The following is a 24,821-nucleotide window of genomic DNA, read 5'->3' as shown; positions in this document are numbered from 1 at the left end:
TCCAGCAAAAATTGAAACAAAACCACGTATTCGTTTATTTCATATTTAGTATCTACCTGGCAAAGTTTAACAAAATTGGCTTGGATCATTAACACGTAAGTTAGTGTCTCTTGTTAGTCGTTCTAGCAGCATTACGAACGGAATGTCAACGCGTTCATACATCGGATTGTCGCAGGTGACGAAATATGGATTTCCCACAAACTCACTCACACAAAAATCTAGAGGGCGGAGTGGAAACACTCACAAAAATCTACATGTTGGAGTGAAATATTTACCTATTTGAAAATAATGTAAATTGAAAAAATCATGACATCCAGAAACTAATTGTTGCTATTTTTGGAGTCTTTAATAGGTCTTTCTTAATTTCATGTGCTGTAATATAACTATTATTTGTCAAACCGTCTGTGCTACGCTTGGACTAGCTATTTGCAACCGTGGCAGAAACAAATTTCCCAGTGGCATTATTTTGATCCATACCAATTCACTCCCGCACACCGTCCTCGTGGCAAAATTATTTCTTCTGACGAATTGCAATTTTGCCCATTTAACACCAACTTTACAGTCCCAATCTGGCTACTTCAGATTATCACCAATTCTCGAAGTTTAAGTAGAGTATTACAAAAAGGCTGTGAACATACTGCATATCGCTTGGCAATCTGATACAGCGAAGTGATACTCAATCTGGAATTCAGTAATAATAAATGCCTACGGTTACTACAGTATGTGGAGGTAAAATTTTGCGTATAACAATACGTATATTTTGACTTCCATGGTTCTCCATACATATATTTCACGGTCAAACGTTCTTAGTCTCCGAATGACTAAAACGTCTCATTCTGCTGGAGTAGATAGTTTATATATTTATCAGGAAAGTAGATAAGCAACAAATTTTACTAGCCCAAGAAAATGCTACTAGCCTACATCCCACAATAAAAATAATTTACTTACCATCTCTATTTTAATACCGATATTAAAAACTCCCCCCCCCCCGAGCGAGAGGGTGAGTGGTTATTTGCGTTCCAGATTTATATGCTACATACGTAAAATGTTATACTTCCAATTGCCACGTAGTATCTAATGCTTCACTTGTAAATAGTGCAGAGTTTATATTGCTACACGTGTAACTAACGCATAATATCTATTGCTACAATTTAACAATCGCATAGCCTAATATATAATACTACACTTCTAACTAGCTACCGCAACGAAATTCTGCTGCTTGTCTTTTAGTAAAGACCTACAGTAGTACGTGTAAATTTATATCTACTGGTAGTTGTACACTCCGCATCAAAAAAAAATGCAACAGGAAACGCCGTGCAGCTAGACCACCGAATATACACCTTCTTATCCTATAATCGTGTCTCGTAAAGAGAATCCCTCTCTCTCTCCTCCTTTCTTCTCTCCCATACTAAAATTAGCTAACAACATGAACGCACTTTTAAATTCAAACTACACATGTATTAGTATCGATAAAATGAAAGAACAAAACCGAGACGAAACAAGATTCATAAATTTCTTTATGGAGAAACTGAAACACACACAATCAATTGAATTAAGAAACAAAACACACACTGATGACTACTACACAGATGTTCAGAAATGAGGCAGAGAGAAAGAGAGAGAGAGAGAGAAAAGGCAAGAAAAAAAGAAAAGGGAGAACAGATAAAAATGTGGAAAGAATAAGAAGAACTTAGTAAGAAAAGAACCTAACATTATAAAGTTCCGTTACCACAAATCCAATAGTAATATAGAAATAACGTTTGTTTTTATATATTTTTTCAGGACTATTCGAACATATAGAGGATGGTCGAATCATTCATTAAGTCACTTTCAAAAAGGATAGCATACTCAATTTCCAGTAGAACTGTAGATCTCACAGACACATCTAACATAATGTCAACAGTTTAACACACGTTTTGTTTTCGCGTGGTTCGGTTGTAAATTCGGTAGTGTTCAATGGACGAACTGATGCAAACTACCTTCTAATAAACACAGTAGGTAGCGTAGGTCATATCTTCCATTCCAGACTATTAATACAAAGTGAACGAAAAAAAAACGAAAAGAAAAGGTAAGAAAGAAAGAAAGATTGAATTGAACAAGTGCTATTTTACTGGTGAATTATCAGAAATATCCTACATTAAAAGTCCAAACCGTATCATAATGAAAAGTTACAAATGTTCAAATGGAAAATAAGATGTTCCTTATAGATGCAGCGGACCTTGCATGTTTCAAATTTAAACGTGAATGAATCAGATTGAATTATAAGATGGAAACAAATTTGTGTCGAACTAGTATAAATAAAATTTTGCTTCCAAATAACCAAAGAGGTTGCCATTTTCTTGTCTTTTCCGAAGATTTATCTAGTCCCGAACATCCAGCATCACTTTCATCTCTTGCGAAAATAACGTTGTAATTTGCACAGATAGAATGAACACTGTAGAGCTCAAACGGATCATGTTGCTTAGCTTATGGACAACACTGGGTCGATGATTCAAACTGGTAGTGACCCTGTAATTCTACTGAGATTCGGTAACCCAGATGAAGAAAAGATATAGAACTTATTTCCTTCCGTTAAAAACGGTATTTCTTTCAGAGATGACCAGGACTAGAGATGTTATGCCCAGAGCACGAAAAATTCGACGCTGAAGTTGCCAGTTAATTACATTTTCCAGACCAGATCAATCGGTCTCTTGCTCCGTTTTAACTTTGGAACATGCACATGAATATGAAGTTCGTGTGTACGTGAGAGAGAGGGGACAAGTGAAAGATGCAACGACAGGATAGAGAAACGTCAATAAAGAGAGAGAGCGAAAGAGACAGAGACGAATATAAATATAAAACATACTTATCATTACAGCGTATGGTGAAGAACGCACACACTGTTTATTCGAATTCTCGCCAGTGATGCTTTGTAAGTTCTCCAACAGAAGATAAATCTCTGTTTGCAGCCATTATTTTATGCGAAAAAGTTATACTTCGTGGTGGAGAATCGAACCCAAATTTTCCGCTTGGAAGTCTGGTACTTTACCACTACACCACTGATTGCTTTACCCAAACTTTGTTCAACAAATGCTGTAATATTTCATTCTGAGAACGATAACACGAAAAGTGTTTACTGGAGATCAATGAAGAGTTTTGAATGTCCTGGAAAATCCCTTGCTCTTTCCCAACCAACATTCGTAAATCGTCTCTATCATGATAAAGGTGTTTTCTTCCACGTTCTTAAGCATTGCATGTTGAATATGAGAAATCGAATCTTCACTATCACTTTGTAAAAAATGCAACTTTGGCTTGAACAGTATTTGAGCCTATGCTGGACAACTTTATTACTCATAAGTCCATTACGTTACCGCTACACTATCATGCCACTTTTTTTATTTTCATTTGATTACATTACAGAAACTTATAACATCTCAGTGCATATATTCATTATACAAGATTCGTAAGTAGTGAGCAAAATATTTGTTTTCGCACTGTACAGAATATCTTTTACAATCATTTTTCAGAAAAATAATGTAATCAAACATATTGCCACACGGATACGTATCCATGATATAGAAAAATGATTGTCCAATTAGCCAGGTGACATTATTGTGTTTTGTGATTGGAAAGAAACGATATTCGGGAAACAGTATATACTGAGATTCAAACACAGTCGCATGTAAACGGCAGACTACACTTAACATTCTCCAGATATCAGGTGATTGAGCACAGAATTGCAGTCGGTGTTCAATCGTATCACGTTGAGCACACTGTTGACACATATCCGTTTGTAGTACTCCAATACGTTTTAATTCAACATTAGTAGGAACAAGCTCATTCACAATCATATACCAGTTACTCCTTACTTGCGTTGACAGAGTGACATGTGCACATTATGCCATATCATCTTTCAGTTTTTTGTGGGAAACTTTTGCTGAACTTGCGGAACCATTTCGTTGTACAGAGGTACAAGTAAGTACTGATCCAGAATTTTTACATTGAAATAATTGGTGGGATCCATGAGAGGTAGATACGACCAACCTTGTACGCATTCTTAAATATACATAGTGGCGTCTTTGAGGGATTCCATGTTAGGGAGGTTGGGTGCTGGAAATGAGACCATCCAGCACGAAAGCCACTGATGTGTAATACTGTCAGGAAATTGTTATTGCTTATAATTATTGTTTAAGAAAAACGCCGTACATTTCTCACGTATCGAAATGAGCTGTAAGCCCCCTTGTTTCCAAGGTAGAATAAGAGTATTACGTGTGACACGAAAATAAAGTCCTGCCCAAATAAATAAATCAATAACAGAATGAAGTTTTTTTAAAGATATAGGTCCGATATCGGATATATGTGAGCGTAATACCATAATTTTGCATACAAATAACTATTTTCATACCAAATACGTTGGATAAGGTCTAATTTGCGTATGTTTTGTTGGAGACATAGCCCGCGCACAGTATTCACTAATGGATTCCAAATTCTTTCATAATGGATACTGTCACTATTCGAAAATGTAACACCCTATATTTTAATTTGATCTACCACTTCCACAGTTGAGAAGGGTTCTGGAATGCCATCCATTTTCCAGTTATGAAATGTCAACACTTTTGTTTTACAGAAATTGATACGTTCACCACTAACATCACTGAATTGTCGTAACTGGGCAATAATATAGTGAAACTGTTGTAATGTCATGCAACGAATATTCACATCATCAGCGTAGGCCGTGACGGAGAGATTTTGCAGGTCGTGAAGCGGAGGTTGTATATACGCAGCCAACTTATGTAAGAGGTTCAAGAGCAAGCCCAAAATGAAACATGGACATTGGAAAAACTTGGCGAACTCCGCTGTTCAGTGAAATGGACTGAGTGAGAAAACCATTTATCTGTAGTCGAGAAGTCGCCGTGCTATACAGTTGTTGGATAATGTTAAGGAAGCTAAGCGGAAATTGTATGCACTGAGCACTGCAAAAAGATAATCATGTGATAAGCGATCAAAGGTATTTTGAAATCCAATGACACAAGACAGGCCGGTTTTCTAGCAAAAAGAAAGTATCCTACTGCATTTCGGATCTTCGTAAGTGCATAATACACATTCTTTTCTTTATTGAGCGCTGGTTGAAAAGGACTAATTTTATCAGCAAAGAGATTGCGCAGGCGCTGCACTAAAAGTTTGGTGAATAATTTTAAGTCGGTATTTAACAAAGTTATGGGCCGATAGTGTGTTTCATCTGTGGCGCTTGCAGATTTTGGAAGAAATATCACGTGACCCTCATTTTGTAGAAAGTTCGGAGATCGTAATAGTTCATTATAGAGGGCATGCATGTCCTTCCCGACTATATCCCAATATTTTTGATAGAATGCATACGATAACCCATCTGCCCCAGGACTGGAATCACGATTACACTGAGCCAGCGTCCTACTTATTTCCTCTTCTGTGATGGGCGACATTAAGCACTGGCGCTCCCTGTACAAAAGGACGGGAAGGGGCAGATTTAGGTATTGCTGGTATCCATCTTGAGATGCCTCACGTTTGGCGTACAAGTTCCTCTAGTGATCGAAAAATACCTGCTGTATCTCGGGGAGGGACGTGATCGTTCGACTATCATGCTTTATTACGTCATTAATCTTAGCAACCCGACGTTTATGTTGATCCAGGTAATGATACAGAGTAATATGTTCATCGGGAAGACAACCACAGGGAGGCAGGCTATGGGCATATTTTCTGACCGAAGTAGCCTGGATTTGTTTGATCCAAGCCTTCGTTTTGTTAATGGCTATAATATTTTGCTGTGAACTGGGGAGGAACCATAACTCCTGGAGAGCTCGATACAGATATGCGAGACTTTCTCGTTTTTCTCTTTGTACTTCAGCACCTTGCCATTTAAAAAAAAACTCTGTATTTTCAGCTTAACGTATTTAACCCACCATTCATTTAAAGTTGGATAGTAATGACGTTGTCGGAGCCAGTACTTCCATTTCAGACGAAAGATGCATTTCGTTTCAGCATGATTAAGTAATTGATTGTTTAATTTCCACTCAGGCTTTCCGTAAGTAACCGAAACACCTAGGTTGTACTTGCATGTCCAGAGTATTGCTGTGTGATCACTGAATGGTATAATCCGTAAATGAATATCGGTGACAGAAGCGATTAAGTTAGGTGTTGTATGACATTGATCAATGCGACTAGACATATTTTGAGTCTTATATTTAAACTAAAGATCCTGGCGGTATTGAACCCAAGCGTCCTTGAGTATAAGGGAGGAAATTAATTTTGGGAGAGCAGGGGAAGGAATGAACTTCGAGGTAGTGTCTATCCCACGATTCACAACACTAAAGTCCCCAGCCAATATTATTTTTGTGGGAATAGTGAGAAATAGGGGTAAAATGTCTTCATTGTAAAACTCATCTCTTGCATTCCTATTATTTGAACCACTCGGGAAATAAATGTTAATGACAGTAAGATCATCACAAGTTACGGTGATACCCCTGCCAGATGGAAGATACACAACATTCCTAACCTCGACACCTCTTTTGCACAAGACGGCAGTACCTCGGCGCTGAGGGCCCACGTTCACATAGGGTCGATACATATGGAGGAAGTCAAAATTTTGAAACGCTACTTCTTGCAGTAATATGAAGTCAGCCGATGCTTGCATGATAAAACTACGTAATATATTACGATTACTATCACTAGAAATCCCTCGAATATTTAACGAGATATAGGATCGTGAAGTGGAAGTATTAATTGCTTGCATAAATAATGTATAAACAATTAAAAAATAAATAAACAATACAGGGCAAACACTTCCCTGCAAAACCTTGCACTTCCCGACACATTAGTAAACACTATGGTTATGTTCATAGAATGTAAACACCAACGATAACGATGTTTTGTGGATCGAAGTACAATAGGAGATTCTTACCTCTCAAGTATAAACAAGTAACATTCCTGCCCTTGAAGAGGAAGGAAGCCTTTACATGGAACACGTGCTTTGACTGTCGAGTGAGACATTGGTGTTAATCGACAGGTATAAACGGAGCAACGTGTTATTCATTGACTATTGCTATGTCGTCACGTGCCACTGCTGCTGGCAGCGATACAGTCTGAGAATTCCACACAGACAACTCACTTGTTTTCGATGCATTGTCTTGCAACCTTTTTGTTTTCCTTTTTTTGAAAACTGGGTCAGTCACTACTGCCACAGTGGAGGGGGAAGGGGAAGGAGAGCTAACAGACTCCTTTGTTTTTGTGGGCACTCAGACGAAGAAACAGTATGCACAGCGTGTTGTGGCTCTCGTAGTTGTATAGGGTGCTCACAGGTGACACCACTATCTTGTTTCTGTTCCTCTGGTTCTGTAGTGGCAAGTGGTTCAGAATGACTTGAATGAGGGGGTAAGTCCTTATCAGCATGGGGATTAACATCCTCAGCAACAGAAGTGTTTTCCAATTCCATATTTTGGGCATTAGGCTCATTAGTCATGGTTTTGCACTAAAAGATGGATAAAAGTTCGGAGTGGTGGGAGTTTTCCAGTAGAAAGTTCGGTCATCTTAAATCCAGTAACGGGAACTGAAGGCATCTGAGCTTTCGTTTTGCGAGGGCAGGAACTTGGGACGTGGTTAAAAGCCACACAAATGAAGCACGTGGGTGGTTGACCTTGATACATCACAATAGCACGACAACCCCGTACCACAAATTTTGAGGGAATATGTTTTCCTAAACACATTTGCACAATACGATTGCCATTGTAAATGGGAAAAGGGAGGGTATTCGACCATATTTCCTCATTTATGCACATGATCTTTCCAAAGGGGCAAAGCACAGCACTAAGTTCATCGTTACTAATTTCCATCGGGAGATCCAAAATGCGTACACGAGTGTACTGTCTACTAGCATTTGAAAGTATGACCTGACTTGCTGTTTCATTTTCATGTCGAAAATCCAGTGATTCCGGGTGTCGTCGTAAAAATGTGTCAACATTCTCTTGCGATTTAAATTTTAAATATAAGCTATAATCATCATTGTGAAGTTGAATAGCTTCAACATCGTATATCGATTAGGGATGGCCACATTTTCCGGAAAAACGGAAAACGGAAAATATTTTTTCCGGAAACCGGAAAATTGAAAACGGAAAATCGGAAGGCGGAAAATTTTCCGGAAAAACGAAAACGGAAAATTTTCCTGAAAAACGGAAACGGAAAATTTTCCGGAAAATCGGAAACGGAAAATTTTTCGGAAAATCGGAAAGCGGAAAATTTTCCGGAAAAACGAAAACGGAAAATTTTCCGGAAAATCGGAAGGCGGAAAATTTTCCGCAAAAACGGAAACGGAAAATTTTTCCGGAAAAACGAAAACGGAAAATTTTCCGGAAAACGGAAGACGGAAAATTTTCCGCAAAAACGGAAACGGAAAATTTTCCGCAAAAACGGAAACGGAAATTTTCCGGAAAACGGAAAATTTTTCGGAAAATGAAAATGTTCACTTGGAATAGTGACATTGGCCGTCTTACATTAAGAAATATAACGAAAAATGCTAACGCGAAAACAACCTGTAAATGAGGCAATGCTCTTCACCATCTAGTGCTAAAGAAACGCAACTCAAACCTAACAGTGAATAGGAGAGAAAAGGTCGAGTAAATTAGCGACGAAACATTCCTTCCTCCTACATCTATTTGTACACTTGCTTAATCATGTACTTTTTTTTGTTTGCGTGAGGGCTTGCAGATGATTCGTTTGCACCGGGAAATTCCCATCATGCGTGTGTTTCGAGGAATCCCCGATTATGCGTGTACCTGAGCGCAGAACTCTGACAGTAGAGCTGGCAGTGTGTTATTAATACAACTAGTATGTTTATATTCCAACCATTTCTTCATTGCTTATCGTGATCACGGTGATCTGTCAAGGTCACAGATCCTGGGGGGCCGGGGGCAGCCCCCTCAAAGTTCATGTGGACCCCGCATTCTATTTATAAATATACAATATTTTGCACAATTTGAATTCAGTTTGTCTTAAAACCCTCATATATACCTTCTGCATCTGAATGGATTCCCAAAGTTACAGAGAAATCGGCGCCCTAGATTGATTCTATAGAATCCACACGCAGTAGTATTGGCGGGAGTACACTACGTATTGCAACGGAGCTCAGGCGTTAGAACATCGGATTAACATTCAGAAGGCCGATGTTCGATTCGAGCACCCTATCGTCCCGATGTTTTTTTTTCTGTAAGTTTATTACTCAGTTACATCCGACCTGTGCCATAGACTTTTTAACCCTAAGATAAATTCAATTGTACTGATGTAATTCAATTTTACACTTTACCCTAGTGTTACCATCTTGCAACTATAAGCGTCACGAATTCCAAATACCGGTATTATTGACTATAAATACCATAGTATGTAGCACTACTTGAAACTAGCACCAGCTATTCATATAATGATCTATTCCACATAATTCTCTTCGTAACTTTTTCCGCTAATTTATCTTAAACTGAAGGACGATTCCACCTAGTCATCGATACATCAATTCAGTTCTCAATGCTGACTTATTATCTATGTTTCTGTATGCATTTGAAAGCTTTACTTATTATTAGAGCAACCCAAAAGCATACAAAGCATAAAAAGCATAATAGCTATTTACACATATGGTTGGTACCTTGAACATGGTTGTGGCTGTCTAAGGGTCCAGAAGAAACTAATTTTAAAAGCATAATTTTAGAAAATAAAGCATAAATCATAATTTAAAAGATATAGCACAATTCTTTAAAAAATCTCTTTAACTTCAAGTTTAACATACTGTATTAATATTTTTAAGAAACAATATTTACAATGCAAAATCATTGAGAACATAACAATGCAACAATGAAAAGCTTATTTTTATTTCTGTAAACTTTTTGGTGTAACCTTTTGACGTGGAGAAAAGAATAAAGGACAAAAAGAAGAAAACTTCCACCAACAATGAATAGTACACAAGAACTCCACACTATACTGTTATGTGTACCTCTTGAAGTTGAGCACTTTCTGTACTTATTGGTGTCGTCTTTTACTTTCCCTTTCTGTATATATGCACCTCTAAGGCGCACACAAGTGATTAAAAAAAACTGACTCGAGTAAAGCCTCTCTTTACAGTGCATTAGGTAGAAAGTTCATTAAATATGAAAGAAACTGGTTGCATAAAATATTAATAAATAGATCAAGATATTTAGAATATTTAATGTATAGTAAATATTATACGTTATACACGATTAATGTAAAACAATGATTGAAATTAATAATAAAGCATAATAAAGCATAATTTGGAGAAAAATAAAGCATAATGTGGGTTGCTCTACTTATTATTCTACATTCATGTTTTGTTACTAAATTGTGAACTCCTAATGCAATTAAAGTGTTTTATTATATTATTATTATTATTATTATATAAACGTAGATGATAATCTAGGTGCTGCTACATCTATATCTCAGATTATCGCTTCACCTGGCGCACGCTCAAATGCATCTAAAGTAACAGAAAGATCCCAGAAAAAATGTTTTACAAATAAGGGACCTACGTAAGAAACAGAAAAGAATTCTGTGTTATCTCAGAGACCCTAAACCTTGTTCTTCCGCAAGAGCAGAGGTGCTTCATAGTAAAATAAGTAATATGGTACCAAAGGATCTTCTTCCTTTGCCTTTCGTTGAAGCAATTCGGTTTCTTGAATTTATGAATGAAGTAAAACCAAGTTACCCTCACCATCCAGGCAAACTGTGACTCGCCGTATTGAACCCTAGTTTTCTAAGGAGAAGTGTGGCTGCGGAATCGATTGATTTGAGAACAGATAGCTGGGCTTCGCAGGCTACGGAAAGTTATATTACAATCACAGCCCACTATATGCTTCCATCTAAGTTCAATAAGTTCAGTCCTTCAAATAACTGAAATAGAAGTGAGGCACACAAGGGTAAACCTAACTCAGCACTTAGCACATGTTGCAGAGTAGTGGAACATTTTAGATAAAATACATGCAATTGTCTATGACAATGCTAGTAATATCACAAGTGCGATACGAGAACTTCCGTATGGAAGCATATGTTGTTTTGCTCAGACCCTACAACTCTCTATAAATAAGGGACTTGCAATAGAGAAAATCGAGAAAATGTTAAGTGTTGCTAGTCGGATTGTTTCCCACTTTAAACATAGTACGTTGGCAACGTCAGAACTGGAAAAACAGTAAAGGTTATTAGGATTGGAAGTACATTTCCTTATACAGCAAGTTAAAACTCGGTGGAACAGCATACATGAAATACTTGAGAGATTGATAGAACAAAGAAGAGCTCTTAACAATGAATTATCAGATAGAAATGTAACAAAGACGTCAGATTGCAAGAAGTTTAACCCTTTAAGGATGTCCAAAATTTTAGACTTTCACTCAAACAGCTACTGCTTCCTTACTATTTATCGTAGGATCATGGTTCATACCTCGTTTTTCTCACGATAAAGCATACTTACCAACGGTACCACATGTCTGTATCATAAACCTTAACCGGAAAATCGAAAAAAAAAACGGATTTTTTCTGAAAAAATCACCCCTTCGTAACACTTGCGCCCCTCGGGCCCGTCCCCGGTTTCACGTAGGGATCTAAAAAAATTGATAAATACCCAAAGGTAGGTCTACACACAATCCTTATGCAAGTTTCAATCTGATATCTTGAAAACTAAAGGCGTGAAAAAGTTTTGAAATTTGCCTTAAGAAAAAAAGTCACGTCCCTTCGCACCACTTGGCGCCGCCAAGTTGACCATCCGGTTCCAAAACGCATCTGCGGTGTTCTTTGGTCCATCCTTGACTTGAAAAATAAAAAAAATCCCGGCTTAAATACCTGTTATAGAATCTAAATAAGCGGTCAAAGACGCTTAAAAATATACCTGTTATAGAACCTAAATAAACGGCAAAGACGATAGTATGCCATGGTATATAAATATACCAGAACTCTTTAAAAGGTTAAACTTCCTACAGACTAGGGATAGCCACATTTTCAGGGAAAACGGAAAACGGAATATAATTCTTCCGGAAACTGGAAAATTAGAAAGGAAAGACGAAAAATTTTCCGGAAAAACGGAAACGGAAAATTTTCCGGAAAAACGGAAACGGAAAATTTTCCGTAAAAACGGAAAACGGAAAATTTTCCGGAAAATCGGAAGACGGAAAATTTTCCGGAAAAACGGAAAACGGAAAATGTGATTTCCGGAAACCGGAAAACTCTTTTTCCGGAAATGGCCATCCCTAGTATCGATAACTGTAACTCGTTAGTTAACCAAGTCTGGATGAGCGCAACCGAAGGCCGGATATTTCGTGTCGTCTTATCAAATGCAAGCCGCACAGTATTTTTCTGAAGGTTATTCATGGCAAGAAAAAACAAAACTGGGTACTATATTCAATAAACTGCTTGTCACTGGTATGAACTGTTATTTTTCACTGGTACACTGTATTTCCTACTACTGGGAACACACGACTGAGTACTCAAACAATTTCAAACGAACGTAAGAAGCTCGTTGAGATCGGAGGCACACCACACCGCTGCTCAGGGCAAACTGACTCACCTGAAACTAAAACCCAAATACTATCTTCTTTAGCCTTGATCTTTGGAACGATCAAGCTTCTTCCTGTAAGGTTTTTTGCTTTAAGTGCACAACGAAATTCATTTATTCGACGACCTGGAAAGAAATTAGTGCCCACTAATAAAGGAAACCACATTTAATCCAGGAAAAAATACAGAAATAAAAACATATTATGCAGTAATTTGACCGTGGAAATTCAAAAGAGCGCGAATAATAATAATAATAATAATAATAATAATAATAATAATAAAAATAATAATATTAACCTATATTATAAAATTGAAAGTGACTGTGATAGTCTCTTGAGCCACCCTCTTGACAGATCTCGATCAAATATTCAACATTGATAAAGTTCATACCTAGGAGTATTTTTATCTATTCGTTTTGATGATGTTACTTAGGGGAGGGGGAGGATGGAAAAATATAAAAAATAAAGAAAAATTAATAAGTCTTGAATCAAACTACCAATCTGGATGAAAATTTCAACATAGATTACGTTTGTGCATTTCAATGCTTTTAATCATTTCACTTTGATAGTGGAATGTAGAAAAGGGGGAGCACGGGGAGATATACCAAAATCAATGTAAATAAAAATAATAGTGACTATATTAATGAGTTAATAAGTATTGAACCACCGGACAGATCTGCATGAAATTTTCAACATGGATGAAGTTCAAGCCTGGAGTTGTTTTCATCATATCACTTTGACGGTAAAACTTAGGGGAGTGAAGGGGATGGGAAATATATAAAAATAAATAAAACTTAATAACTCTTTAACCACGCGACCTATCTCGATCAAATTTTTAACATAGATGAGGTTCGGGCCTGATATGGTTTCCCTCATATCATTTTGATAGTGTAACCAAAGGAAGAGAGAAGGATAACATTTAAAGGAGAACGAAAAATGACCAATGTTAGTATCGAATCTATAATTTTTGTAGTCGCTGAGATGAACAGCGACACATCTGATGCCGTTTAAATCCAAATTCAGCCCGCAACATGGAGGAGGGGGAGACATAAAAATGATCAAAATAACCAATATTATTGTGGAATTCATAGTTTTCCGGGTGGCTGAGATGAACAATGACACTGAAGATGCCGTGCTCCGCAACATTGGAAGGGGAGGGGTTATATAAAACTCATCAAAAATGAATATGAAAGAGCGCTTTAGTAACAGTAAAAAGTGACTGAAAAACGGAGCATGTTATTTTTTCTCAATTTAACCCAGCAAAGCGGCCAATTCATGCTAGTAATAATAATAATAATAATAATAATAATAATAATAATAATAATAATAATAATAATAATAATAATAATAATAGTTGCACGGCGAAATTACTGCATAATATGTTTTTATTTCTGTATTTTTTCCTGCATTAAATGTGGTTTCCTTTATTAGTGGGCACTAATTTCTTTCCAGGTCGTCGAATAAATGAATTTCGTTGTGCACTTAGGGCAATAAACCTTACAAAAAGAAGCTTGATCGTTCCAAAGATCAAGGCTAAAGAAGGTAATATTTGGGTTTTAGTTTCAGATGGCATGATAGTGTAGCTGTAACGTAATGGGCTTATGAGTAATAAAGTTGTAAGGCATAGGTTCAAATGCTGTTCAAGCCAAAGTTGCATTTTTTTAAAAAATTAATAGTGATAGTGAAGAATCGATTTCTCATATTCGACATGCAATGCTTAAGAACGTGGAAGAAAACACCTTTATCATGATGGAGACGATTTACAAATGTTGGTTGGGAAAGGGCAAGGGAATTACCAGGACATTCGAAACTCTTCATTGATCTCCAGTAAACACTTTTCGTGTTATCGTTCTCAGAATGAAATATTACAGCATTTGTTGAACAAAGTTTGGGTAAAGCAATCAATGGTGTAGTGGTAAAGTACCAGACTTCCAAGCGGAAAATTTGGGTTCGATTCTCCACCACGAGGTATAACTTTTTCGCATAAAATAATGGCTGCAAACAGAGATTTATCTTCTGTTGGAGAACTTACAAAGCATCACTGGCGAGAATTCGAATAAACAGTGTGTGCGTTCTTCATCATACGCTGTAATGATAAGTATGTTTTATATTTATATTCGTCTCCGTCCCTCTCTCTCTCTTGACGTTTCCCTATCCTGTCGTTGCATCTTTCACTTGTCCCCTCTCTCTCACGTACACACGAACTTCATATTCATGTGCATGTTCCAAAGTTAAAACGGAGTAAGAGACCGATTGATCTGGTCTGGAAAATGTAATTAACTGGCAACTTCAGCGTCGAGTTTTTCGTGCTCTGGGCATAACATCTCTAGTCCTGGTCATCTCTGAAAGAAATACCGTTTTTAACGGAAGGAAATAAGTTCTATATCTTTTCTTCATCTGGGTTACCGAATCTCAGTAGAATTACAGGGTCACTACCAGTTTGAATCATCGACCCAGTGTTGTCCATAAGCTAAGCAACATGATCCGTTTGAGCTCTACAGTGTTCATTCTATCTGTGCAAATGACAACGTTATTTTCGCAAGAGATGAAAGTGATGCTGGAAGTTCGGGACTAGATAAATCTTCGGAAAAGACTAGAAAATGGCAACCTCTTTGGTTATTTGGAAGCAAAATTTTATTTATACTAGTTCGACACAAATTTGTTTCCATCTTACAATTCAATCTGATTCATTCACGTAGAAATTTGAAACATGCAAGGTCCGATACATCTATAAGGAACATCTTATTTTCCATTTGAACATTTGTAATTTTTCATTATGATATGTTTTGGACTTTTTATATAGGACATTTCTGATAATTTACCAATAAAATAGCACTTGTTAAATTCAATCTTTCTTTCTTTCTTACCTTTTCTTTTCGTTTTTTTTTGTTCACTTTGTATTAGTAGTCTGGAATGGAAGATATGACCTACGCTACCTACTGTGTTTATTAGAAGGTAGTTTGTATCAGTTCGTCCATTGAACACTACTGAATTTACAACCGAACCACGCGAAAACAAAACATGTGTTAAACTGTTGACATTATGTTAGATGTGTCTGTGAGATATACAGTTCTACTGGAAATTGAGTGTGCTATCCTTTTTGAAAGTGACTTAGTGAATGTTTCAAGAATCCTCTATATTTTCGAATAGTCCTGAAAAAATATATAAAAGCAAACGCTATTTCTATGTTACTGTTAGATTTGTGATAACGGAACTTTATAATGTTAGGTTCTTTTCTTACTAGGTTCTTCTTGTTCTTCTTTCCACATTTTTGTCTGTTCTTACCTTTCTTTTTCTTCTTCTCTTGCCTTCTCTCTCTCTCTCTCTCTGTCTGTCTCTCTCTCTCTCTCTCTGCCTCATTTCTGAACGTCTGTGTAATAGTCTTTCGTTGTTTTCAATTTTTGATTGTGTGTGTTTCAGTTTCTCCCTAAATAAACTTATGAATCTTGTTTCGTCTCGGTTTTGTTCTTTCTTTTTATCGATACTAATACATGTGTAGTTTGAAATTAGAATTGCGTTCATGTTGTTAGCTAATTTTAGTATGGGAGAGAAAAACGGAGGAGCGAGAGGGAGTCTCTTTACCAGACTCGTTTATGGGATAAGAAGGTGTATATTGGGTGGCCTAGCTGCACGGCGTTAGCTGTCACAATTTTTTTATGTGGAGTGTACCAAAGTCTTCTGCTCGCTAGAGACTTTAGGTTAATATTATTCTTAATTAGAAGCTAGAATTATGATCTGTGCAGTAATTATTTTCATTTAACGCATTTTAGTTTGGCCGCGAAATTACTTGCTGTGGGATTTCTAAAATTTAAATATGGTTACTGCAGTTTTCTTAATAACGAACAATGTAGAATGTGCAAGTGGAGTATAATCTCTTTCAAATATTTGAAACTCTCCACTTTTCAAATTATAATTAAATTGTAATTGTTTTACAAGGGGTTTAAGTCTGCTAATTTCTCGCAATCTAGCAATTAATAACGATAGTGTAAATAATTAAGAATTACTATGACGTACTAACATATTTATGTTTTAATAATAATAATGATAAACATACCTGCACATATACATGTCTACTGAGTCTCTTTTATCGAATTTGTCTTTCATTCCAGGAATGCAGTCCATACCCATCTTCAGCATGATCATTGGACTTGTACAGTTGTAAGCCTTTGCAGCCGCTGAAATATATATATATATATATATATATATATATATATATATATATATCAACCATTGAGACAAAACATCAACAAAAAGTATGCAAAAAACATTATATATTAGTATACAGAAAAGAGCACAAAATTTGGAACACAATCTTCATTTGTTTTCAATGAACATTACAGTTATCTGTCATGTACTGTTGTTAACATTTTATTACATTCAAGCAACGATAGGAGAGAAGGAAATACGATGATCCTGAAAACAAACAAACAAACGGACACGAGATTTTCTCTGGATTATTCATTTTATGACCTCTACATCTTGAGAAAATGATTTTTCGATGTCTGTCAGTCAGTTTATCATGATGTAAACTCACCTACACGTTATACGAAACTTTAAACTTAAAATATTTATCAGATTGCCAAGAAAGCTCTTTAGAATTTTATTCCTGTCAACTACCCCTCCGCCAATAATAGTAGTTTTGTGAAAGGTGAAAATAAAATATCGTAAATTTCTTAAAAACGGCTATATTGGCATTCTTCATTTTCCATAGGTCGATATTTCCTTGGGGCAGTATTTACCTCCTTACTGAGTTGAAATTTCTCCTATAACATTGTTAGCAGTTCCTCAGCAAGCAACGATCAAATCGTTAACAAAAATGTGCATGGGGTAAGGTCGATAATAAAGGATTTGACCCATGGCTTTTTAACGTTTACTGCAAGCCATTAATTAATCTATCCCTTGCTCCATTTCTTTAACGTGAAGATTTGCTATATCACATTGAAGAAGCTTCGTTCTTACTCCTTCTAGTAGCAGGTTGCAGTGAGTAACTTGGACGAGAATAGAGTTTTGTCCACATCTGAGGGGACCTTTTCAACAACAACATATTTATGATATTTTTGTGAGCCGTCTTCGAGTTTGGAGTGTGCTTTTTTTGTTCACTGAAAGCAGGAAACTTGAGAGCAACTTTCATGTCGTAAATGTCTCCAACACCTAGTGTTCTACTTGCCGGTAAATGTCAATCGTCGTAATAACCACAATTCGAAGACTTGCCACTGGTGGCAGAGTTTCGTCGAGTCGAAAGGGATACCTAGAGTCGGGGCGTTAAAATTACCACCGAGTAGCAACGAGGACTTAATTTTCGTCCGCACTCCTTCGATTAGTCGCATAGAATCGCGAAGAGACCAACAGAGCTATCGTCAGACATGTGCATGCGGTTATTATTATATATAATTTTTTCCTCACGAATTGTTCCTAAAGTGAGCTCCAAGGGTCAAGTGTAACCGCTACCTCTACATCATGAAGTGAAAAACCTTAAGATGAGTGCGTATAATTGTATGAATTTAGATGGCGTGAATTTAGATGAAAGTGAATATGGGAGAGGCATGAAATAAAGTAAATAGACGGGCGTCATTTTGTTATAAAATTACATGGCAAGCTGATTTTTATTGGATCACAAACCGTTATTGTCGAATGTACACGGCTACAGGAGCACTCAGATTAGCCGAATTAAAAGTACATCAATAATTCATCCCTCTACAAGCGACGGTTTGTTCATCACAACTGTGGCCAAGTCCTGGGCCGGTGTCAGTGGTCTCGGATCATAAGGTGCAATTCCTCTGGCGGTTCGAATCTCTCTGAAGAGGACGGTCGGAACTTTAACTGTCTTGGATGTTTTTGTGTTCGTGTAACTGTTGTGTTTGGATTACGCAGAAATTGCGCGAACTGGTCATAGCGAAGAATGTCCCGGTAGGGACGAACTTTGTAAAAAAAAATCGTAAGAGCATGCGCCTAACAACCTAAAGCTTGGTGATTCGCGCCCATTCCGGGGTACTTTTTTATTTTTTATTTTTTTAGTGTTTTAGACTCAGCTTAATGTAAACAAATTACGCATTAACATATTTTGGTGGAGTAATTTTGTTGTTCATTGACGTTTCGTCGAGTCTCTGCCGCTGTTGGTATAATATTCTAAACGGAGCGGGTCGCCGCGGATAGTAGCTGCGGGGCCGAGAATTTTGGAGAGATGTCGCTAGTTGCCCATCAGTGATCGACCGACGCTAACGACGTGGAGACCACTATTTTTTTCGTCATGTTCAAATATACATGAACAGAACATGAATTGCATGAAACAGAGAGACATTTCTTAACTCTAAGAAATAGCTCCATCTCTCTTGGCTATATGATAAGCGTATGCATCTTAGAGCAAGGGACTTGGGTTCGATTTCCGCTGGCGTCTATGTACTTCGTATGTCACATTGAGCTGTAGATTCATGTTACGTATATATATTTACTGTTGAAATGAACACAACAAAAATCCAAGAAAGAGTATACAAATAACCTTGCAAATTAACCGTTCTATATACTATAGAGTATTAATGAACTATAGCGACCAACTGGAAGAGCTGATTCCTCACGTCAAAATAAGATAAAAGTTCATATGGACCTATGGCAAAAAGTGCATTGTTTCAGAGCTAGGGCTGTCCAAAATCGCGTAAAAAGCTAAATTTTAACAGGTCCTATTTCTAATTACAGAAACTGTGAATGGCGGTCGTTTTCAGCGTAAAGCAAGCCATGCATACACAATCCAAAAATACATATTTCATTAATTTTCTATTGCTGTACAGGGTATTCTCTACAGGGAGTAATTCATAGATATGATCTGAATAGTTTTCAGATATACCCTGATTTCAAGGAGGGTAAAAAGTAGGCAGGAGGTAAGCTTTTACAACATTGAACATTCAGTGCTTCGGAAGGAAGTCGGAAGTATTAAGAACCGGCAGTTAAATGTTTTTCTTTTATGTTCAGAATAACGTGTAATGCGATGTATTTCGTCACGGTATATTTCACGTTTTCATCACTTTTGTAAGCGTGAAAGAAGACATTGCTGCATGCGTTTTCCCGGTTACGAGAGACCGTGCTGCTGACAATCCTTAACACTATCAACATCGCGACAAAGAATTTCGTGTTTACTGCTATTAGGACTTATCGTTTGCCTGCTTTGGCCAATCATAAACTCAAAACATATCTCAAAATTCTTTTGATGGCATATCTAGAAATTTCAATCTTCAGGGAATACGGTGTAAACCCATTGAACATTATTGAAATGTGCTTTTTCAGACTGTGTATGCATGACTTCCCTTACACTGACAAGGACTACCATCCACAGTTTCTCGAATTCGAAATAAGACTTCATGAAATTTTCCTTTTTCCCGATTTTGAACAGCCCTTGCTCTGTAACTAGGCACTTTTCCGCACAGATCAATATGAACTTTTTCTCTTATTTTGATGTGAGGAATCACTTCTCACACTTTGTCGGTATAGTTCATTAACACCTTGCATATACCATATACTACTACTATAGGTATTTATTAGTATACTTTTAAACTGATAAAAGCTCAATGCTTTTTGTGTATACAGTTTATCTTACTAAACTGTTTATCTTACAAAAATTATTTGCTTTTAATTGATTATTTATTATTTTTGTCTCAATTTAAAGAGTGTAATATTAATATGTAAGACCTTTAGCAACGAATAGTGCTCAAAATGAAATAAAAAGAAACCCGTTACCAGTCAAGTATAGTTTTAGATCAACCAAAGTAAGCTAAAATCATGTCATTGGGCGTATACTGTGTTGGTACAAATAACAGTTTGCATAAATCTTTGTGAGCTGGTTGGAAAAAACTTCTCTTATACTAGTGTCGATTTTCATCGAGTCTTTATATCAGCTCCAGCGTTTGGTCCCAACAAGTAAACAAATTGGTATGGTTTTATCAAACTCGACGGGGCAAACTCGACGTGATGCCCAAATCGGTCATTTCCTCCAGTTCACCGCGACTTTGAGGTTTCTTCAATATTTTAGTATTGCTGCTGAATTCGAAGAAAAGCTTTAAAAAGTCAATTGTATTTTCCTGAAGTTATTTATTTTCAGTTGATAGTTTATCGACTTTATTTGATTTTAGAAGATTGCTTTTGAGGAAGAAAATATAAAAGATAGAAAACAAGTCAATATACTCGATTTTTCCATCAAGAAATCCCCTCAAATTAGACGTTTTCAGAGGAGGTGCGAAGAGCTTTAATGAAGTATTTTAAGTTTTGTTTTTTACGAAAAAAAAATGTGCTCATACTATAAGCTACAATTAGGTAACCTGCAGTATTAAGGGTGTACACGAGAAGAGACAGGATCGAGAAAATGACTTGTCTCAATATGAGACAAAAAAAAGTCTTAGGTAAAAATGTGAAAGGATTTGAAAAATTTGCAATATTATGATCAGCATGCAAGAAATCTGATACCTTAATACGAAGGAAGTGACAATCGAACACGACGACAGTTGAAGCAATATATTTTTGTCCATACTTATGATTGTTCGTATGTGAGCTTACTTTTATTTTTTTGAAATTTTGTTTCTTGTCTAGAATGTCAAAAAGAGGGACATAGCACATAAAAACAACGTTCATACTCGAAAATGTAAGATAGAAATTGGTTTTCAGTGGCCAGAAAATTGTTTTATTGACTTTAAAATTGTTATAGGACTCTGGTTCAAATCTTACTAGTTCAATGATATTATATTTGAAAAGTAATCTCAATTAATTCTATTTACATCATTTATTGTGTTTGTTAAAATTTATTGTCTTGCAAATGGTTTAGAACAAATTATGTTATTAAATTCATTCACGCTATTTACGATTCTTAAGTTTTTGTTATGAAACAAGATACTGCAAGCTAGTAAAATTACATCAAGAAATCCTACACAATGAGACTGTTAGATAACTGATACTAAATCAGCATTTCATCCTCAAAATTGTATCAGCAAATGTTTGTAATATTGTAAAATCTTTGTATTCATCTTTTCAGTAACTTCCTATATTGGTAGAATTCAAAACGTCTGGAATTTTGAGTCCTAAAAATTTTCAAGATTTTTCGTGAGCAGAATGTTCTTTCTCAACCGAGTTCCACGTGCCTGCTGAGATCGGTGTCGTCTAGAAGATTCTTTGGAAATCTGCAATTTCATGTTTCCGGTTATATAAAATGTTTCCTTCAAAATTAGAGACGTAGTATAGAAGACAATCGCGGAGAAGAACGAAAGACGCGCTCTTAGACGTTAACCGAGTCACGTTAATGGAAACCCAAAGTTGATAAATAAGTCACTTTCCCGAAGTATTACGAGCTTCATAGTGTCGAACTTACAAATCATTATTAAGTCATCCACTAAGTTTGACTAGTGTTTAAAGTATCCGCGATAGGTTTTCTGTTATGAGTTTTGATTGCCAAGTTTGATACCTTCAAGGACATTTTATCTCAGCTGGAAGCAGAAGTGTGGTGAAAGATCTAGGGACCAGCAGTGCACCAGGTATGACATTCTAGGTATTTTGTAGGCATGACCAGGTATTTTTGCCAAATTCCTTTTTTATTATTCCTCACGAATCCCAGATAGTTAAATCATGACCAATCGCAGTTTTTAAATACCGTGTTCTGTACCAACATGTTCCCAATAAACTGAATTAACATCAACACAAAGTCTTTGCTATTTCAAGAAATGGCTTCTATAATTCTCACTCTAATTAAGTAAGGTTTGCAATTCGTACGATTTCTGCTCATATTTCAGGAGCGTGTTAGAGAGAGAAATTGCAGATATTACTCTAGTTTTGTCTGGTCTTAAATTCAAACGCTACCATCTCCATACATGAATAGAATTAGAGTAAGGCCAGCGAACAAAATTTATCCTAATTTTTCGTTTCCCCTACCTCAAAAGTTACTTTCTAGTCACGTCAATGGAAAATAAAAGATCAGATTCGTGATCACCACCTTCAAAACTATAACATCTGTTTGGTTTCATTCACCCCAAAATATTTTATAGTTAGTGATCTCTACAATACTAGAAATTACAATAATATATCACTCTGCCACATCGAAAAAGTTTTCTGCGACGCCATTGAAAAATAGAGGTCATTTTGTAAATCAATACCTCTGAATCTATAAAATCAGCTTATTTTTATTCTCCCCGAAAGTCATTTATAGACATGGGGAGCTCTAAAACCCTGTCCTTTATCGGAATTTTCGACGTTGTCCCATAAAAGTGATTTTCTCATGATGCCACTGAATAAAAAAGTTTATATTGTAATCACAGTGTTCAAAAATGTAATGTTGGTTAGATTTTCGTTGCTGTAAATGGGTTTTGTACACACCATAATTTATCGCAATTTTTTCTATCTTTCCCATTCCCCCACGTGTCTTCCCATTATCGCCATTGAAAAATAAAGGCCAGATTCGTGATCAGCACTTTAAAACTATAATATCCGTCCGGTTTCATTCTGCCCCAAAGTGTTTTGTTGACACTGACCCAAACGTAACAGCTTTTCACTTTACAGGGATTTCTAATAAAATGTATCTTAATTTTTCTGTGCTTTCCCTGTTGCAAACATATTTTCTATTACAGAAACTAAATTTCGTTTGTCTGGGAATGAACGTTAAGCTTGTCTTGCATAGAAAAATACCGCACGAACATATACCAGAAGGCACACAAGAATAAACAGGCAGCAAACCTAAGTGCTTTGCGGTTAGCATGATTGGCTACCTTTCTATTTATAGCTTGAAACCAAACTGTTCAGCCCAACAGTCCTATAAAGCCAAAGACTGCCTTTTGCTATTTTAGGGGTGTGCATGCTCAGCATACCACTAAATTCCTTTTCGCATTAATTGGTCTTCTAGATGGGAATTAGTCCCAAGAATGCCCGAACTACTCACTTTCAGAGTCTGAGTCAAACTCTAAGACATACTGGCCTTACCTCAAATGTTCTAGACACACCGCAATTTCACGGGGTCGCACAATTAGAAGTCAGACCCTCAGTCTATGTCCAACACTTATTTTTAGCCCTAAGGCAGGGGTTCGCGACCTTTTAGATAGAGCGTACCAAAATCTACAAATCTCTGATAATTAATTTTTGCAACTGCCAAACAATTTTGTGCAGGCTAATATAAAATCCATAGCATGAACGGTTGCATATATTATAGGAAACTGCCCACATCTAATCCAATTAGAGGTTACCAAATACTCTACTCGCGAATATGATTCTCGTTTTTACTTTGATATTAAAAACCAATTTTTGATTTATTTATCAAGACCTACTAAATAGATTTCATAATAACACTACTCAACAAGAAAAAAAGTATGGATGTATGCAACTAATTTCAAAATATTTGTGTTTAAATTATAGTGGAGCCGTTACGTTTCATGGAACAAATAGTTGTTAATATCCGTTAAACTTACACTAAGACAAATCAAATTTTACCTTCTATTGAATTTTATTGATTTCAGGTTTTTAAGGGACAAAGTAATTTTCAATTAATGATAATTTTTCTTTTGTAATAGTACCTATATATGTGTATGTGTTGTCTCGTGTTCAGTAGGACTATTGATTATTTACTTTTATTTATTTATTATTTTTTAATGACGACCATCTAGAAATCTAGGAACTGCATATTTCTCACCTCTCACCAGAATAACAAGATCATGAAACTTACTTTTTTCTTTCGAGCTAAATTTTGGAGTGAGATGTGATCTAAAAATTGTAAATATTTTAGCAAGAGCATGTTTCACGTGCCAGAAACAAGTCATCGTGTGCAATATTTGACATACGTTCCAAGGGCTCTAAATAGATAAAAAGCGTAAAATATTAGATGCGCGAAGTTCACTTGGGGACATTTTGTCTTTCAAACAGGTCGGGTAAGAGCAATTCAGGTAACGCGTGGGTTCGAGTCAGACTAACTCTGTCATTGGTCGGGTCGAGTCTAGAAACTCAGGTCAGGGGACGAGTCAAACCGAACTGATTTACATAACAATGATGTTATACGATTAATTTAAGGCTTGTCTACTTCAAGTAGTTTAAGCTCTCTACGTGTAGTAGAATAATCGGTTTCAACTAGTGCTCGCAAAAGATTCGGGTTCACCCGAACAGACGCGAGCAACTCGGTTCAAGGGTCGGGTCGAGTAATACCAACTTGGATTGCGGGTAGGATCAAGTCGGTTGGATCTCGACCCGACGCGTTGGGAGCATTAACAACGCGCTTTGAATAAAAATTAAAACGTAATACATAATAAACACTCGAAAGCAAAGTCAGAA

General features: G+C 36.5%; 1 protein-coding gene across 2 annotated transcripts in view; it reads right to left on the bottom strand.

The window, feature by feature from the left end:
- The window catches only part of LOC145684622 (uncharacterized), a 310,911-nt gene that overhangs the window by 33,819 nt on the left and 252,271 nt on the right, over positions 1 to 24,821 (bottom strand). Inside the window, exon 5 of one of the 2 annotated variants that reach the window (XM_081757011.1) lies at positions 16,600 to 16,720. The exons of the other annotated variant lie outside the window; for it this stretch is intronic. Within the exon in view, the coding sequence (XP_081613137.1) occupies positions 16,600 to 16,720 (121 nt within the window). The remainder of the gene's footprint in view (positions 1 to 16,599; positions 16,721 to 24,821) is intronic. 2 annotated transcript variants of the gene reach the window in all.

The sequence above is a fragment of the Thermobia domestica genome, chromosome 5 (assembly GCF_964235325.1).
Source record: "Thermobia domestica chromosome 5, izTheDome1.hap1.1, whole genome shotgun sequence".
Classification (NCBI taxonomy): domain Eukaryota; kingdom Metazoa; phylum Arthropoda; class Insecta; order Zygentoma; family Lepismatidae; genus Thermobia; species Thermobia domestica.
This window is presented reverse-complemented; position numbering and strand designations above follow the sequence as displayed.